Source organism: Chiloscyllium plagiosum, unplaced genomic scaffold (assembly GCF_037043375.1).
Source record: "Chiloscyllium plagiosum isolate Xiang-an unplaced genomic scaffold, Cpla_swu_hap1 HiC_scaffold_6, whole genome shotgun sequence".
Classification (NCBI taxonomy): Eukaryota; Metazoa; Chordata; class Chondrichthyes; order Orectolobiformes; family Hemiscylliidae; genus Chiloscyllium; species Chiloscyllium plagiosum.
This window is the reverse complement of record NW_028270144.1, coordinates 113391125-113410323: the sequence shown is the minus strand read 5'-3', so window position 1 is coordinate 113410323 and position 19199 is coordinate 113391125. Positions and strand designations below refer to the sequence as shown.

Genomic DNA, 19199 nt, shown 5'->3' with positions numbered 1-19199 from the left:
ACTGTCTGCATCTGCAGCAAACAAAATCCCACAAAATGATACAAAACTCATCAAGGTGAATGAACTTGCCTGCCTAGTTTCCCTTCATAACTCCATCTTTAAGACCCTCCTTTAATGCCTCTGACCAAAAGAGTATTGAAGAGGTCACCATGGGTTGTCAACATACCTTCGTGCTTAGACAACAATGTTTTTGTCCTTTTATACAACTGGACCACATTGCAGGTTGTCTTTTATAACTACACCTCATTTTCTGAGCAGCACAGGTATATTGAGATTGCAATCAAACAGTGCAGAAGTTCTGGGATTGATTGCAAAATTCATGGCTTGAGCATTGTAGGACGTATCCGAGCAGAGGATGAGGATCTTGCAGCAAACTTCCCTTTCCTTGCTTCGGACAATGAAGAGGAGGATGATGATAAAAGCAACACTGGAAGGTACTGACTTTGTGTTTACTGATAACTGGAGTAACTGATGCAAGGAGTTGGATTTTTTGTAAAACAACTTGTGTTCTTCTAAAATCATTTAATGACGCTTTCAGTTTCTTTTGGGCATCCAATTTTTGAGCATTACAGCCTTTGTCATTTGTATTTTAAATATTCCAGTGTAAATGTGCACACACAAATGTCAGTGTAAAAGTTGATGAGTCGTGCATCTCACAACAAGTTATTGACAAATATTGTTATGGCTAAGTGGTGATGCTGTGATAATTTGACTACTAATCTATATCCCTTGGTGATCGTACCAAATTGTGGGGGAGATTCACTGAGCTATATTATCTACTCTGCTGCTGTTTCTTATGTTCTTCTAATCCTGTTTGCACTTGGCAACCCATCAGCACACTCAGTTCATGCAGTATAAATGTTGGCTTTCCCATTGAATTATTATTCTTACAAGATATCCTGATGATTACAAGATGAAAAACTTTAACAAAATGTCTTTTTCTCAGCTGTATGAATTGAGCAAAATTTTGAGATATGGGAAAGACTAAAAGTGTTACCTTTCAATGATATAACTTCAGAAATTGTTATTTCTTCTCAAGCCTTGCAAGGAAGAAAGCATCTAGCGTTGAATCTTCAGCCACCATTAGAACAAAAGTGTTCGTCTGGGGTCTAAATGACAAAGATCAGCTGGGAGGACTGAAAGGTTCAAAGGTAGAATTACTGTTTCTGTGGTATTTTTGTTGTCTTAATATTAGCTTTCCTACACGTGGTTTGAATCAGATAATCATCTTAGCGTGGAGGGAACTCTTGTGATGGTGTTTCTACCCCGGTCAAGCAGATCTGGATTCAAGTCCCATCTGCGCTAGCAGTGTGTAATAAAAACTCTGAATAGGTTGATTAGAAAAATAGGTTAAATTTTTTAAAAAGTGGTCTGTTCGAGGGGCCATTCTGCACTACTCTGGTAGTGTCCATATCCCTGGACCGGGAGGCCTAGGTTCAAGTCCCACATGTGCCAAGGTGTGTAATAACACCTCTGAACAGGTTGATTAGAAAAAACTCAGTTAAGTTTGAAAGACAGCTTCCAGACATGAGCCATTTAAGGAACTTTGGAATGTTTGGACTGGTGAAAGAAATGCTGTTTGTTCAATATTGTATTCTCTATAATAGCACCGCCTTCCTGCAATCTTCTTCCTGACCTCTCCGCCCCCACCCCAGTCTGACCTATCACCCTCACCTTGACCTCTTTCCACCTATCACATTTCCGACGCCCCTCCCCCAAGTCCCTCCTCCCTACCTTTTATCTTAGCCTGCTGAAGGGCTCATTCCTGAAGAAGGGCTTATGCCCGAAACATCGATTCTCCTGTTCCCTGGATGCTGCCTGACCTGCTGCGCTTTTCCAGCAACACATTTTCAGCTTTATTCTCTATAATAATCTGCTAACTCATAATTATTTTTATATTGCGTATGTTTAGCTGTGCATCAGTCTGTAATACTGGAGTACAGAAGCGACCATACGATGGACTGCATTTAATCCTTTGATTTGTAATAATTGATAATGTTAGTGTCACAGTTGCCTGTACTTCTATGAATAATTTGTTTTGAAATTTAAAAGCAGTCTTGAAAGAATTTTACTCTGATTTAATCATTAGTCCACCATATCATATTTCACCGAACTAATGAGTGTTTTGTTTTTACTCTTAGATAAAGGTCCCTTCATTTTCTGAAACATTATCAGCTTTAAATGTCGTTCAGGTGGCTGGTGGTTCCAAAAGCCTTTTTGCAGGTAATGTGACTTGCACTGCAGATGATGATTTATACTAATGAATATGATGGCTTTCCATCTTGTACATGGAAGAATGTCTAGGGATACTGTGTGAGGGGATAGTAGTCTTTAGTTGTTCCATGAATCTCTGAAGATGCAGGTTCACAGCATAGACAATAGGCTGAATGGCCTCCTCCACTAATAATGATTCTGTGGTAAGTGTACAAAATTGTCTTTAGCTTGTGTATTGATGAAAAGCAGTAATGTTAAATGCATCTGCTGTATTTTATATCCTTAGTAAAGAACATAAGCATTGTTAAAAGGAGACATGAATTTAATCAAGCTAACTGAGACAGGCAGTTAATAGTTCTTGTTGCACCTCCAATCAGTCAGCACCCTCTGCTCATGCTTTAAATTATTGATTCTCGTGCATTTCAGTCCTGATGTGTGAAAGACGCTCAAGATTGACTTCATGTCTCTCTTGAGCAATAGTTTGAGTTTGCTGGAAATCTGGAATTCAGGAATTACCCTGCAGATCAGGCATCAATATAGAGAAAGAAACAGTAGTTAATGTTTTCAGTCAACGGCCTTTCGTCAGACCCAGGTGTTGGGATGTCAGTCCTGGAGGAGAGAATATTTTTCTTTGTTCAGTCACTTAGTTCCAATGTCAAGTACTCCTCCTACTTTGCGTGGCTACCTTAACATTAGGTTCACAATTGTTCTAACACAAACAGATTGCCAGAGAAACTCCAAATCTGTGGAGTAAGAAATAGTTAATAATTTGAGTCAAATAATAATTCTTTGGAGCTGACATATCTGAAGCTCTCTGTTACAATGTTGTCTCTTTTTGAGTCATTGTCATCAATTATTGAACTGCTGTACCTGACTGACTGAAATTGTAGTGCCAAGGAAGGACCACTTTTGTACTTTTGTCTCTACTGTTTCCAGTAGAGACAGGCTTGAACTTTCACAAATGGTCTCATTTGGAGCTTTATACCTAGGGAATAAGAGGTGTTGTTCTTAGCAGTCGCAGCAATTAAATTATGCCATTCGTAGTAGTGAAAGAATATTGCAGTTAATCCACAGCTAACACCTTTAAGATTACAGTCAATTCAGTTTTATTGGATGAATTTTATTTGATGAAATACAATGGTAATAAGGTTTCTGGTAGTTCAGCTATTTGCCATTTTCTGGTCAAGATGGTATTAGAGTAGCAACACAGTGTTTGATTTCCTGAGTCCAGGAGCCTGGAGCTCATCTGCTTCGACCAGTTTCCCCCTTCTTTTCTCTCTTTTTTTTTTTACTTTAACTTTACTTATCATCTTGTGGAGAGCTCGAATGGCATTGAGATCAGAGGCAAGAGTTTGTTCCTATTGGCGGTGGAAGGTATCACACTTGTACCTGCAACGGGGCGGCGGTAGAGGACAGTGAGATTGTGTTCGCAACAATAGTGGAATCAGATGAGTTTCGGCCCAGTGCCCAGATTTCCGAGATTAGCCCCACTTGGACTCTTGGCAATGGAAGCAAGATGGCACCGAAGAATGGTGACGTGGTTCTGTAGCAGTGATGCGGTGAAGGAACTCACGGCTGACTGACTAATTTGAGCTGGTGATTGTCTCACACTCTGTGTGCAAGAGCCCGGATCTAGGCCCATGGCTAATCACATATGGAATGTAATGTTCAACTTTTAACTTTATTTCCTTATTTTTATACTCTGTTTGGTTTATTTCTGTATTTTAAGGTGGCGCCAGAGAACATTATACAGCACTTTTCACTGTGTTTATAACAAATACATGTAAACAAATACACATGACAATAAATACATCAATCAGTCAATTATCATTTATGTCAAATAGTTTTGCATATGAACTTAATGTCAAAACTCTCAACTTGTAATTTATTTTGCAATTTTAGTTTTTTAAAAATTCACACCGTAAATTAATTCTTAGACTTATTTCCATTTGTAATACTCATTTGAGTTGGCATTCCTATTGATGTATTTTTAAAAATTTCTTCGCAAGTATTCTTCTGATTATCTTTTGGAAACGAGACCTTCAGGCAGATTTCAGAAAGCATCAGTCATTGTGAAGGTTTAGCGAATGACTTAGAATGACATTTGCTAGCCTGTTTCTTTATCAATTAAGTTGTGAAACCTCTGAGTTCAATCAGCAACTGATTACTTTTATGGATGATTTAGCCAAAGTGTGTTTTTCCTTGTAATGCAACAATCTTGAGAAGTGCTATGTCAGGTAGGTTCTCATAGAATCTGAGGGAATAATAAATGTTGAGCTTACTTACTTTTCCCCTTTTCTAAGCTGTTTATAGATAAATCTTCATTCCTCTCTTCCCTTATTTCTTTTCTGATGTTACTTGGATCCATTCTATTCATATGTGTTTAAACTTCATCTGATCTGCTTTCAAAAGAGTGAAGGTATGCTTTAGCAGGATGGCTTTGATGTACAGTGTTTAGGAAGTTTAATATGGCTCGCGAGTCATGATAACCTGTACTGTCTTCATTCTTTTCTCCTAGCCCATCTTGAATCTGTTGACTCAGGTAGTCTGTGATTCTGTATCTTCCTGGCAGCTAATGATGTTGGTGTTGTGTGTAAACCTTCAAAGTGAATGTACACTAGTAATTGACTGTGGGTATGGGAAAGGAATATCACCTCCAAGCTTGGTGCTATTTTCAGCATTACATTAATGAATGCAAGTTTTATTCAACAAGCATCACTGTGTAATGGGATCAACAAATTACCCTCCAAACTTTAAACATGTGGGCAATTTTGACGCTTCTATGAACATCTTCATTAGCTTAGCTAACTTGCTACATGTCATGGATCAAACATGTTGCTTCCTCCTCTAAATAGTTCAGTCTGTCAAGAGACAATGCATTTACTCTGGGAACACTTTTTAAAAGGACAGTTTCTTGAATTCCTCTGCCATCTCCTTTATTAATGGCTTATTGTCCAACGTTATCCAATTTACCTAATTTCCTCTTTATATAAATGGCATTTTAAAATATCGTAAGCTTTGAAGTGCTTCTGACACTGCAAAAGGTTTATATACATAGCTGACTGAGTTTTGCATTGCAGTTACTGCTGAGGGAAAGGTCTATGCCTGTGGAGAAGCTACTAATGGAAGACTTGGTCTTGGAATATCCAGTGGAACAATACCCATCCCTCGACAGATCTCAGCTCTTAGCAATTATGTTGTAAAGAAAGTGGCTGTGCACTCAGGTATGTAGTCAAATTTCTTTTTAAAGCATTGTCATTTAGTTCACAACTGTATTTATATTTCGCTTTGCATTGCAGGTGGTCGTCATGCAATGGCTTTAACTGTTGATGGAAAGGTCTTTTCCTGGGGTGAAGGAGATGATGGAAAACTTGGACACTTCAGCAGAATGTAATTTTCTTTTAAAAACAACTTTTTTTTGCTTTTTGCTGTATTTTTTCTGCTAAGTTAATTGCTTACTTTTAGGACTAGAATTTGTAAGATTACCTTTTGTCCCAGGATACCAAGTAGCCTTTGTGCATTAATTAGGAAGAACTAACTAATTTATTTGAAGCTTTTTCTCCTATTTTGCATTACCATTCCTTTCCCATCTCCTGTCTCATTCCCTGGTTAAGTAGTTGTCCTTGCACTCTTTAACTTTGTTTACATTGTTTCTTTGCCTATTTCTTTGTTGTGACTCGTTGTGGCTCCAACTTCTGTTGGTGTTTACTTTGAGTTGAATTCCTTGTCCCCTGTGAGAAATGATCTGACCTCCAATATGCACTTTTCACTCATGACAAATGAATATTGGAACGAGCATTAGGAGTTTGTTTCTTTTTAAATTGGAACCACATTATGTTGTTTAGATTGGTGTAGTTTTATGACTGTATACACCCCACAATGTCAAATTTCCTTTGCTTCCTGTCAGTGCTGCCATTATAGTTCTGATGCAGTCTGAATCTAGAGTTGGTTCAAACTACCATTGGTGTAAGCCAGTTTTGGACCAAATTCTACCCACTGTTCAATGTGAATATGAAGCTAAAACTTATTTACTACCAGTGCAGTTAGAATGATGTATGAATGCATTATCAGATTCTACTGTCTAGTGCCAAACATTAGATGTATAGAAAATCATCTTTTCAATTTTAAAGCAATACCAGTAATTGCACAAATTGCTTTAAAGTATTTAGTGTATCTTGGGTTTTCACTGGACTTGTCTTAGCAAGAATGTTCACTTTCCTTTTCTTTAAAAAAAACAGGAATTGTGATAAACCAAGACTGATTGAGGCATTAAAAACCAAACGTATTCGAGATATTGCTTGTGGGAGTTCTCACAGTGCTGCCATAACCTCCAGTGGTGAACTGTATTCATGGGGTCTTGGCGAGTATGGCAGACTTGGACATGGAGATAACACAACACAGTTGAGACCAAAATTGGTAATTCCATAATTTTGTGAATTAAACAGCTAACGATACTTTGTGTGTTGCTAATAGGAGACTAAAGCTTAAGGTTGCTGTTACTTGGTTGGTAAAATAAAATTTGGAAAATTTTGCATCCACCAGTAGACTTGTATAGCTGAATATAATTTTTTTTTAAAAGTTGTCTTTTCTGCCCACTGCTTAGGAAACTAGAATAATGGTAGCAGCAGTGCTTTTGATTTGATGAAAACCATACTTCTCCAAATTAAAACAGCATTCACTTGGTTGTCATTGCATGACTCCTCTATTCTCTCCAGAGATGTAGGCTAACGTACTGAATATTTTGGCCACTTTCTATTTCGGCAACATTTTATTTTGTTCACAACAGATACAATAGTCTTCCACGATGTCATAAAATGGTGCTAAAATTGATCTAAAAATGATATCATATTTATTTTAACTAGGTGAAAGTTCTTCTGGGGCACAGAGTCATCCAGGTCGCATGTGGAAGTCGAGATGCTCAAACACTAGCGTTAACTGATGAAGGTAGGGCCAACTTTGCTATTTATAGCTATAAAACCTTTCATTACCTACAATGTACTTAGTCTATTGGTATATTTTTCTACAGGTCTGGTATTTTCCTGGGGCGATGGTGACTTTGGAAAGTTGGGCCGTGGTGGAAGTGAAGGTTGCAATGTTCCCCAAAATATTGAAAGACTCAATGGGCAAGGGGTTTGCCAGATTGAGTGTGGTGCTCAGTTCTCTTTGGCACTTACAAAGCCTGGTGTAGTATGGACCTGGTAAGTTTAAGTTCAAAAAGTACATTGTAGTCCAAATAATTGATTATCATGTTAACTAGACCCAGTTTCTATTGCCACTATTAAGTCTTGGGACTTCACAGGGAATCCTATGTTCACAGATGCATGGATTTGCACAGGAGTTTTAAACTTATGGAGGCCAGAGGTGTATGCTCTGAACCTTCCATCACTGCCACCAAAGTTCTAGCTTTTTCAAAAGCTTTGGAGTTACCATCAGAAACGTAGGCTAGATATCCTGAAATTTGCACCAAGAATTTACACCTATAGATCACAGGCATAGAACCGATGTGGGAAAGGATTTGTAGTGAAAACGAAATTTCTCATGCCAAGTGTTCAAAGATACACTCACAGGGCATTCTCAAGGAAAGCATTTTATGATCGTAATATGTATGAAATTAAATTAGTACCATTTAAAATTTTTTGTGTCCACAGGGGCAAAGGTGACTATTTCAGACTAGGCCATGGTACTGATGTTCATGTTCGGAAGCCACAAGTAGTGGAAGGTCTACGTGGGAAAAAGATTATTCATGTGGCTGTAGGTGCATTGCACTGTCTTGCTGTCTCTGATACAGGACAAGTGAGTGAATACCTTTTGTTCAACAATCGTTAGCGTTCTAGTTAAAACTTATGCAAAGAAAGGGAACATTGTTGGTTTTACAAACAAGACCCTTGGAGAAATGATTCAATCTTGAAAATAGAGCATCTCAAATTTCAACGGACACTAAAAACTGCTGGAAATCGCAGTAGATCAGGCAGCATCAGTGGGGGAGGAGGAGTTGGGAAGGAGAGAGAGAGAGATAGTGTTTCAAGTCTATGGAGCTCTGATGAAGAATCATGTCAAATTGAAATGTTAGCCTGCTCTTGGATGTTGCCTGATTTCCAGCATTTTTTTGTTTTCAATACAGATGCCAGCATTTGCAGTAATTTGCTCCTATGGTGAATTTCAAGATGGAGTGACCTGCTCATTTACTTTTTACTTAGTTTTTCACAGGCCTTGAAATGGAAACTGAAACTCATTTTATAAGTCATTTCAATATGTTTATTTAATCCAGTGCCTTTATAATTAGTTCTACTAATGTTCAAATTGATGGGTTCATGACGGATAGCTAAAAGGGCTTTTGATCACTTTATATAGAACTTTCTGTGCACTAATATGGAACTTCACAATATACCACATATATTGTTCTAAATTCTTGATTTTAAATCTAATCTTTCTTTCTGAATTGAACATTCTTAGGTTTATGCTTGGGGTGATAATGACCATGGCCAGCAAGGAAATGGAACCACAACAGTAAACAGGAAGCCTACCCTTGTACAAGGTCTCGAAGGACAGAAAATCACTCGTGTTGCTTGTGGTTCTTCACACAGCATAGCGTGGACAACAGTGGATGTGGCAACGCCTTCTGTACATGAACCAGTCCTATTTCAAACTGCTAGAGACCCATTGGGTGCTTCATACTTGGGTAACTTTATTAGTTGTGCCTTGATAATCATTTAATTTGTATATTTGCTAAATGTTTTCAAATACTAATACTTTGTGTAAGAAGAATCAAGTGGCATGTTAGATTTCAGCATATTTCCCAAGAATAAATATATATGGGATGCAAGTGTGCTTAGACCTTTTCATAGTTGCACGTGTAATTGCACGCATTTTAAATTATTGAAGATTTCATTGTGTACTCAAGAAGCCTGTGTTTTAATATTAAGCTGCCTGCTTCCATAATTGTGGGATTTGTGCAGTTCTTCAGTTTGGTCAATGTAACTTTTATGTATAAAATATGCATAGTTCTTTAAGAATTGCTTTCTATAACAAAGAATTTTATTCTTTGCTTATAAACTTGAATAGATTGACAATTCCCCACCCCCAAACACTTGAATCTCTACAGGAAAAATTTATGTTTGAGAGAACAAGATAGCATATTTATAATTCAATTCATGTACGTACTTATAGGTGTTCAGTCAGATCTAGACTCCTCCACCATCAGCAACAAAATGAGTGGCACATGCAATTCAAAACCCAATCGCCCCTCCTTGGCGAAAATTCTACTTTCTTTGGACGGGACCCATGCCAAGCAACAGGCATTATCCCATGTGCTGACAGCTCTGCAGATCATGTACTCGAGGTAAGCACTTCTGTTTAAAAAAAACAAAATACTAATCAACCTGTTCAAATATGTTATTACACACATTTGGAACAGGTGAAACTTGAGCCTGTGTATCTTGAATCAGAGGGAAGGACATGACCACTGTCCCATAAGAGTCCATATTTAGGTAACAACTTACAACTGAGTAATATTGCTTATTTAAATTATTCCTGCACCTTAAATAAGAATAAATCAGAGATTTCTGGTAATGCAACTAATCAAAAGACTTTACTTTTTTATATAGATGATAGCAACATCCACAATCTGGCAATGCTTATGTCCTAGTTTCTGATGAGCAGATCAATGATCCAAAGGAAAATGCAGTTGTTGCAAAAAAAGTGTTTTGTATTAGTATGTAGTAATAAAAAGTGGACCAGACGCTGCAGCACAGAGGAGCTACGAAGAGCAGAGGAAAATCACCTATACAGTGTATTCAAAAAGAATGGGTACCCAACGAACACAGTCTGCAGATTTCTCAGCAACAAACCGAAATAAGCAGACAAAACCCATTCAGAAAGCCTAGCCTCACTCCTCTGCATCAACAATATCTCTGTAATGACTGCCAGACTACTCAGACCCCTTGGCATCATGGTAACCCACAAACCCACTAACACACTAAAACAGCAGCTAATGAACTCGAAAGACCCCATATAAGCAACAAGCAAACTAATGTCATTTACAAAATACCTTGCAAGAACTGTAACATACTACATTGGACAAACTGGCAGAAAACTAGCCACTAGGATACATGAACATCAATTAGCCACAAAACGACATGACCCACTCTCTCTAGTATCCTTACATACAGATGAAGAAGGACACCACTTCGACTGGGACAATACATCCATCCTGGGATCTAGATTAGAGTGGTACTGGAAAAGCACAGCAGGTCAGGCAGCATCCAGGGAGCAGGAAAATCAAAGTTTCGGGCAAAAGCCCTTCATCAGGAATACAGCACTATTCCTGATGAAGGGCTTTTGCCCGAAATGTCGATTTTTCTGCTCCTCAGATGCTGCCTTACCTGCTGTGCTTTTCCAGCACCACCCTAATCTAGACTCTGGTTTCCAGCATCTGCAGTCCTTGTTTTTACCACATTCATCCTAAGACAAGCCAAACAAAGACACGCATGAGAATTCCTAGAAGCATGGCATTCCAATCAGAACTCTATCAATAAACACATTGACTTTGACTCCATTTACCCCCTCTAAGAAAAAGAACACAAAATGACATTACCATAGGAAATGATGTCACCAACCCAAGGAAACCTAAATACATAGAAAGTGGGTCACTAACACCAGTGCATCCCCAGAGGCTCACTGATGATGTTACCTAGTATGGTGACGAAAAGTATGAAAACAAACCTTCCAGCTTATCGAGCAAACTTATATCCAGAATCTCAACCTGAGCTACAAATCTCAAAGCTCATTATTCTCTGTTTATTCTCAACAATTTAAGAGAATATTGAGAATATTATTGACTGCTTGAGAATATTCTCAATGATGTAACTAATAAAAGACAACCAGTCTTTTATCACCTGAACGCAAAATACTTCCATGTGTAAGGTTCTGGTCTAGAACAGAATGGTTAGTAAAAATCTTCCTCTGGGATGTTATATTTTGCTTTTTTTACGAGTAGCGTAGCCTTTATTTATATTTCTACCATGTGCAACTGATATTGTAAAAATGAGACAGCCTTCCTCCAGGATCAAGGGTGCTACATGGACAGCACAGACTACGCAATTGTACGTGGCATAAAGTGCTTAGAAGTGCAAAACACGCAACTCTAGTGTAGTAGAAGAATGATAAGTAAAAGACCTATTTCTAGCAGCAATTCGAATTTGTGCAAAGAATTTCAGATGGAAAGACTCCGATTATACTATGTTAAGGAGCCTGATGGCTTGGGGAAGAAACTGTTGCACATTCTGGCCATGACAGACTGAATGCTCTCATTCTTCTGCCAGATGGCAGGAAGGAGAAGGGTTTGAGTGAGGGGTGTATGGGGTCTTCCCCAATGCGCTCAGCCTTTCGGATGCAGCGTATGGTGTAAATGTCTGTAATGGAGGGAAGAGAGACCCCGATGATCTTCTCAGCTGTCCTCACTATCCGTTGTAGGATCCGAGATGGTAATCAACTACGAAACATAATATGTGAATGGTGCATTCCCTTTTTTTTGTTCTCCTTTTCCTCTTTGGCTTTCCACCATAAATGTGACATTCTGTCTGTCTTCACAGCCTTTCCTGTAACCCCTGTCTTTGGGGCAACCCTTTATGGTTCCACTACTCCTTGTTTCAAGGTAGCCAAAAGCACTAAAATTTTGGGGTGCACTTTAAGTTTAATTGTAAGACCTAAGTCAATTACAATTGTAGACTGGCTCTCTCAAAATGAATCTAAAAGTCACTGGTTTTAATTTGTTACAAGAGCCATTCCAGGTACAAATATGCTTTGTAACTTTTGCAGAAGTTTATCATAACAAATACTAAAGAAATAATGCTTAGGCTGAAAACCACAACTTTTACTATCGCACCAATTCATGACACTGATTTACTGGGCACAAGTCTCTCGTTCTGTTGACTGAATATTTTTTAACCTCCTTGTACATTGAACCACTAAAACTGAGGCCTTATTAACCCACACTAGCCACTGCTACCTACATATGACTGAAGGTAGCCTGAACACTTCATGGTCATTCCTGGTTTGGCTTTGTCTAATTCCAGAATTTTGTTTTCCAAAAGTAATGGGCATCTTACTGATATTATTTCCAACTGTCTACTCATTCATTCTTTAACATGCCAGTCATTTTATAAGATTGTCTCTTTTATAACAGCTCATCCCATCCAACTTTGCCAATGCCATAGATTTTTTTCTAAGATGGCATCAATAAGCACCTAATGTCTGTTTGGCCTATGCCATGTCACCCCCTGATGATTACCTATCATCCCAAATGTTCTAACAGATGCATCTAATGATCTCCAAAATTTATCATTGTTCTTTAACTGTCAAAAGCACAATAGCTGTTCATACTTAAAACAAGCTAAGGCTCAAAATAAACACAAAACATAAACCTAACACTAAACACACAGGCCTGTTGCACTAAATTATGAATCTCAACCATTTTATTGATTTGAATCTGTGGATGAGTGCCATGCCTCTAGGAATTCCCTGGCTGTTCTGTGTTTGGCTTGTCCTATAATAGTAGTGTCCCAATCGAATTCATGTTGCTTGTCATCTGCGTGAGTGGCTACTAAGGATATCAATAAGCACATCGACCTGGACCCAATATACTGACCACTGCAATGGACAGCTGGAACTGACAACCGGAAACAGTAGGTTCAAACCACTACAACTGCCGGAGGAAAGATCACAGAACTGCTTCACAGGAGGCTCCCAAGCACTGAGGATGTCACCTAGACAGGGGACGAAACGTCTGCAACACAAATTCCCAGCTCGACGAACAGAACCACAACAACGAGCACCCGAGCTACAAAACTTCTCTCAAACTTTGAAGCTGAATAAGTGTTATGAGAGCTGAGGGTAGCAGAGATTGGGTGGTCTCTGCTGAGTTGTAAACCTTGTAATGTGGTAATGTACCTGACTGTGAGTGGAATGGGTTGGCATGGTTTGCTTCCATTAGGCTACCCATTCCAGTAGGCTACCGTGACACGGTCCTGTCCCCCCGAGTCCAAGAACTCCCCACCTACGTTCGGGACACCACCCACGCCCTCCACCTCCTCCATGATTTTCACTTCCCCAGCCCCCAACGCCTTATCTTCACCATGGACATCCAGTCCTTATACACCTCCATCCCCCATCACGAAGGCCTCGAAGCCCTCCGCTTCTTCCTTTCCTGCCGAACCAACCAGTACCCTTCCACTGACACCCTCCTTCGACTGATTGAACTGGTCCTCACTCTGAACAACTTCTCTTTCCAGTCCTCCCACTTCCTCCAAACCAAAAGAGTAGCCATGGGCACCCGCATGGGCCCCAGCTATGCCTGCCTCTTTGTCAGATATGTGGAACAGTCCATCTTCCACAGTTACACTGACACCACCCCCCACCTTTTCCTCCGCTACATCGATGACTGTATCAACGCTACCTCGTGCTCCCACAAGGAGGTTGAACTGTTCATCCACTTTACTAACACCTTCCACCCCGACCTCAAATATACCTGGACCGTCTCAGACTCCTCCCTCCCCTTCCTAGACCTCTCCATTTCTATCTCGGGCGACCGACTCAACACGGACATTTACTATAAACCGACCGACTCCCACAGCTACCTAGATTACACCTCCTCCCACCCTGCCCCCTGTAAAAACGCCATCCCATATTCCCAATTCCTTCGCCTCGGCCGCATCTGCTCCTAGGAGGACCAATTCCAATACCGAACAACCCAGATGGCCTCCTTCTTCAAAGACCGCAATTTCCCTTCAGATGTGGTTGACGATGCTCTCCACCGCATCTCCTCCACTTCCCGCTCCTCCGCCTTTGAACCTCGCCCCTCCAATCTCACCTGGACAGAACCCCACTGGTCCTCACCTACCACCCCACCAACGTCCAGATACATCGTATCATCCTTCGTCATTTCCGCCACCTCCAAACAGACCCCACCACCAAGGATATATTTCCCTCCCCTCCCCTATCAGCATTCTGGAAAGACCACTCCCTCCGCGACTCCCTCGTCAGGTCCACACCCCCCACCAACCCAACCTCCACTCCTGGCACCTTCCCCTGCAATCGCAAGAAATGCAAAACTTGCGCCCACACCTCCCCCCTCACTTCGCTCCAAGGCCCCATATCCGTCACAAATTCACCTGCACCTCCACACACATCATTTACGGCATCTGCTGCACCCGATGTGGCCTCCTCTACATTGGGGAGACAGGCCGCTTACTTGCGGAACGTTTCAGAGAACACCTCTGGGACACCCGCGCCAACCAACCCAACCGCCCCGTCGCTGAACACTTTAACTCCCCCTCCCACTCCGCCAAGGACATGCAGGTCCTTGGCCTTCTCCATCGCCAGACCATGGCAACACAACGCCTGGAGGAAGAGCGCTTCATCTTCTGCCTAGGAACCCTCCAACCACAAGGGATGAATGCGGATTTCTCCAGCTTTCTCATTTCCCCTCACCCCTCCTTATCTCAGTCCCAACCCTCGGACTCAGCACCGCCTTCTTGACCTGCAATGTTCTTCCCGACCTCTCCGCCCCCATCCCCTCTCTGGCCTATCATCTTCACCTTAACTTCCTTCCACCTATCGCATTCCCAACGCCCCTCCCCCAAGTCCCTCCTCCCTACCTTTTATCTTAGCCTGCTTGGCACACCCTCCTCATTCCTGAAGAAGGGCTTATGCCTGAAACGTCGATTCTCCTGCTCCTTGGATGCTGCGTGACCTGCTGTGCTTTTCCAGCAACACATTTTTCAGCTCTGATCTGCAGTCCTCACTTTCTCCTACCCATTCTCTGCCATCCTCGGCTCTCATTATCTTTTATTCAGCTTCTCTTCTGCCTAGACATACCACACATAATCACTCGGTTACCTACCCCTTTCATCTCTCTCACTCCCACTTGCATGTGCGTTCTCTCTGTCTCTCTCTCTCTGTCTCTCTCTCTCTGTCTCTCTCTCTCTGTCTCTCTCTCTCTGTCTCTCTCTCTCTGTCTCTCTCTCTCTGTCTCTCTCTCTCTGTCTCTCTCTCTCTGTCTCTCTCTCTCTGTCTCTCTCTCTGTCTCTCTCTCTGTCTCTCTCTCTGTCTCTCTCTCTGTCTCTCTCTCTGTCTCTCTCTCTGTCTCTCTCTCTGTCTCTCTCTCTCTTGCGTTCTCTGTCCTCTCTCTCTCTCTTGCGTTCTCTGTCCTCTCTCTCTCTCTCTCTTGCGTTCTCTGTCCTCTCTCTCTCTCTCTCTCTTGCGTTCTCTGTCCTCTCTCTCTCTCTCTCTCTTGCGTTCTCTGTCCTCTCTCTCTCTCTCTCTTGCGTTCTCTATCCTCTCTCTCTCTCTCTCTCTCTCTCTCTCTCTCGCGTTCTCTGTCCTCTCTCTCTCTCTCTCTCTCGCGTTCTCTGTCCTCTCTCTCTCTCGCGTTCTCTGTCCTCTCTCTCTCTCTCTCGCACGTGCTCTGTCTCATATTTCACCTATCCACGTTTTTCCCTGCATCCACTTCCACCTGCTGCTATTGCTTCTGATGAAGAGTCACGAGACTCAAAACGTGCAGCTATGAACATGTTGCAGGTCGCAAGAATGTAATCGCAGATGCTTTATCGCGGATCTAACTGATAAAGTTGCGATGAGATTTGTATTTACATAATGTTTTATATATATGTGTGTGTGTATATATATATAGTTAAGGTGAACTTAGATGAAAGTTATTTGTATGTGAGGGTAATTTGTTTAAAGAATAGAAAAAAAATGAAGCCATCTTTTCATTATGATGGTTCAATTTTTTCTTAAGGGAGGAGGTGTTATGAAGGTGTAGAAGTGTACTGTACATTGAAGAGAATGAAGGACTTAGCAAGCATACCGAGTGCTAGAGAATTTACAATGTAACATTTGTTTCAGAACAGATACCACTGAGTTGCTATGCGACAAAAACAAATTTGAGTTCGGCCAATCAGTTTAAGTTATACCCCGATAATACCAAGTCCCAATCCAGTTTGAATTTAGCATCTTAATCTTAAAAGCCAATGACACAATCCGATGCTTTGGGGTATAAGACCGGGGAGGATTGGACAATTGAGAGGAGAACTGCCAAATCAGCATGTAGAGATTATCGATCAGTAATTTCTGAGACAGAATCCCCAAGAAGAAGAAGAGGAGATAGGAATACAGAGAAGAACTGAAAGCTGCCTGGTTTTGAGAAATGAAGTTTTATTTTGTAAATCTTAATCGAGGTTTTTTATTGGACTAGTATTGTAAGAGGGGAAGGTAAAAGATGGGTTAGAGGAAGGAGTTGTAAATAGTTGTTAGTTAATCATTCTCTGTTATACTTCAAGAAATGAAGTTGTTAATTTTCACTTTTAATAGTTCTTGACCTTTCGAATTTTCACAGATTACTGCACAGGATAAATATTTTCTGTGTTACTGCTTTAAATTAAACAGGAGTGAAAACACATGCTAAATGCTGCCCTAACCCCTCCCATCTACCCGTGACACAAATTTCAAAGAATTATCTACCTGACCAAACAGCTTTGCCTTGCTCTAGCCTATCCGATGTCCGAATGCATGTTCTTTATTTCTTTACTTCTCATAACCTGTGAGTTATCTTGCCTGTCTGTTTGATCAATGCTATTGTAGCAGTTAGCTCAATGATAACCAGCATGCTGGTCCAACATTTATCTCTGTTTTTTAAACATTGGATTCTCTAACTTCAATGGCTGGTTATTTCCGATTTTTGTTAGTTTGGGTTTCTAGTCATACACTTGACAGATTGTGACTTTCCATTCCTCCAGTGTAACAGTTGGACATTTATACATTGACAAACCCAGACATACTAAACTTCAGTCACTAGAATTTCTCTTTTATGTTTAATTGTTTCTTTCTTGCAGGGATGCTTTGGTTGGAGCTTTGATGCCAGCGAGCATGATTGCACCTGTGGAGTGCACATCGTCATCTCCTGTACCACCAACAGACTCTTCTGCAGCCACAAGCCCGGCTGGTGAGCATGCTTCAGACATGGCAAGTGATGGGGAAGAGAGAGAGAGTCCCAATCCTTGGCAGGACAGGAGAGGAGAGGTGAGAACTCAAATGCAAGTCTTGGATGTTTATTTGTTGCTGAATGGTGTGCTCTAAAAGAATATTTTAAAGTATATATGTATCGTATGACATTTGTGATCCTGGATTAGAGTGGTGCTGGAAAAGCACAGCAGTTCAGGCAGCATCCGAGGAGCAGGAAAATCGACGGTTCGGACAAAGGCCCTTCAGGAAGAGAGGCAGAGTGCCTGCAGGGTGGAGAGATAAATGAGAGGAGGGTGGGGGTGGGGAGAAAGTAGCATAGAGTACAGTCGGTGAATGGGGTTGGGGATGAAGGTGATAGGTCAAGGAGGAGGGTGGGGGAAGGTAGCAAAGAGTACAATGGCTGAATGGGGGTGGAATGAAGGTGATAGCTCAGAGAGGAGGGTGGAAAGGAAGATAGGCAGGTAGGACAAGTCATGGGGACAGTGCTGAGCTGGAAGTTTGGAACTGGGGTGAGGTGGGGGGAGGGGAAATGAGGAAACTGGTGAAGTCCACATTGATGCCCTGGGGTTGAAGTGTTCCGAGGCGGAAGATGAGGCGTTCTTCCTCCAGGCGTCGGGTGGTGAGGGAGTGGCGGTCAAGGAGGCCCAGGACCTCCATGTTCTCAGCAGAGTGGGAGGGGGAGTTGAAATGTTGGGCCACAGGGCGGTGTGGTTGATTGGTGCGGGTGTCCCAGCGATGTTTATGATCCTGGCTGAGTCCAAGACGAAAAGAAAACTTTGTTTAGAATTGAACCGTTGTCTGAAGATGTGTTTGACTTTCCCTGCTCATCTCAGATTGCTCTTTTTGGGTTAAAAATGAGCAAAGAATATTTGGCACAATTTCAAGCCATGCCATTGTTTGATGAGAGCAGTTTAGGTATATGCTCTCTGCAGTTTAGAAGAATGGGAGGAGATAAAATTGAGGTATGTAAGATGCTAAAGGGGACAGTCAAACTGGAAATAGAAAAGGTGTTTGCTCACGTTGTGCAATCTAGAATAAGAGGTCATAGGTTTAGGAGCAAGAGTGGCAGAGTTAAAACGGAAGAGAAATTAATTCTCTTGAAGGGTCACAAATCTGTGAAATTCACTACCCTCGGGTGTGGTGGATGCTGGGGCATTGAGTAAATTTAAGGAGGAGATTGACATGTTTTAATTAATACTGCATATACAGGTTATGGAGACTGGGCAGGAAAGTGCACTTGTAGCCAAGGTGAGATCAGCCGTGGTTGTATCAAATTCCAGACCAGATTCATGGGACTGAATTGCCTTCTCCTGCTCTTAGTTGTTATGTCCTTACATGATGTTCTTATATATCCAGCACAATGCTGCTAATCTTTGGTAATTGTCAACATTTTTTTTGAATCATTTGAGACTGATTTTTATAACTCTAAAATATGTTTCTTACATCTTGAAGGTTATACCTTCAGAGGAAGCTGTAACTCCATCATCTGCAGTAACGCCCTCTACCTCAGCTACTTCTGCTCGTCCTTTCATTCCAGTGACTGATGACCCTAGGGCTGCCAGTATCATAGCAGAGACTATGACCAAAACAAAGGAGGTAATTGATCCAATTGCAATAGAACTGAAATGATTTACTCAGGCATTTTGACAAATTGTAAGTTATTGATTATGCCAAGAGTTTATTAAGCAATAATAGAAGATGAGTGATTTGGGTTAGAATTGACTTTTTCTTGAGCTGTTTTGTGGGAAATGGCTGTTTTGACATTTTTTCTCTAGGGTGAAAGTTTCTCCCTCTGTCTCTTTGTTGTAATGTGGGGGTGCCGGTGTTGGACTGGGGTGGACAAAGTCAAATAACACCAGGTTATAGTCCAACAAGTTTACTTGAAATCACAAGCTTTTGGAACGCAGCCTCTTCGTCAGGTGTAGTGAGAGAGAAGAGCACGCAGACACACAATTTATGGGCAGAGA

The 19199-nt window shown here is 41.2% G+C and overlaps 1 protein-coding gene across 5 annotated transcripts in view; it reads left to right on the top strand.

Moving 5' to 3' along the window:
* Nucleotides 1-19199, top strand: part of herc2 (HECT and RLD domain containing E3 ubiquitin protein ligase 2) — a 245126-nt gene that overhangs the window by 171117 nt on the left and 54810 nt on the right. For all 5 annotated transcript variants that reach the window (XM_087988361.1, XM_087988362.1, XM_087988360.1 and 2 more), the window contains 13 exons: nt 259-434; nt 1040-1151; nt 2142-2223; nt 5295-5438; nt 5514-5604; nt 6453-6630; nt 7077-7158; nt 7241-7412; nt 7863-8007; nt 8668-8893; nt 9382-9553; nt 17103-17289; nt 18685-18828. In XM_087988361.1, the coding sequence (XP_087844487.1) occupies nt 259-434; nt 1040-1151; nt 2142-2223; nt 5295-5438; nt 5514-5604; nt 6453-6630; nt 7077-7158; nt 7241-7412; nt 7863-8007; nt 8668-8893; nt 9382-9553; nt 17103-17289; nt 18685-18828 (1911 nt within the window). The remainder of the gene's footprint in view (nt 1-258; nt 435-1039; nt 1152-2141; nt 2224-5294; nt 5439-5513; nt 5605-6452; nt 6631-7076; nt 7159-7240; nt 7413-7862; nt 8008-8667; nt 8894-9381; nt 9554-17102; nt 17290-18684; nt 18829-19199) is intronic.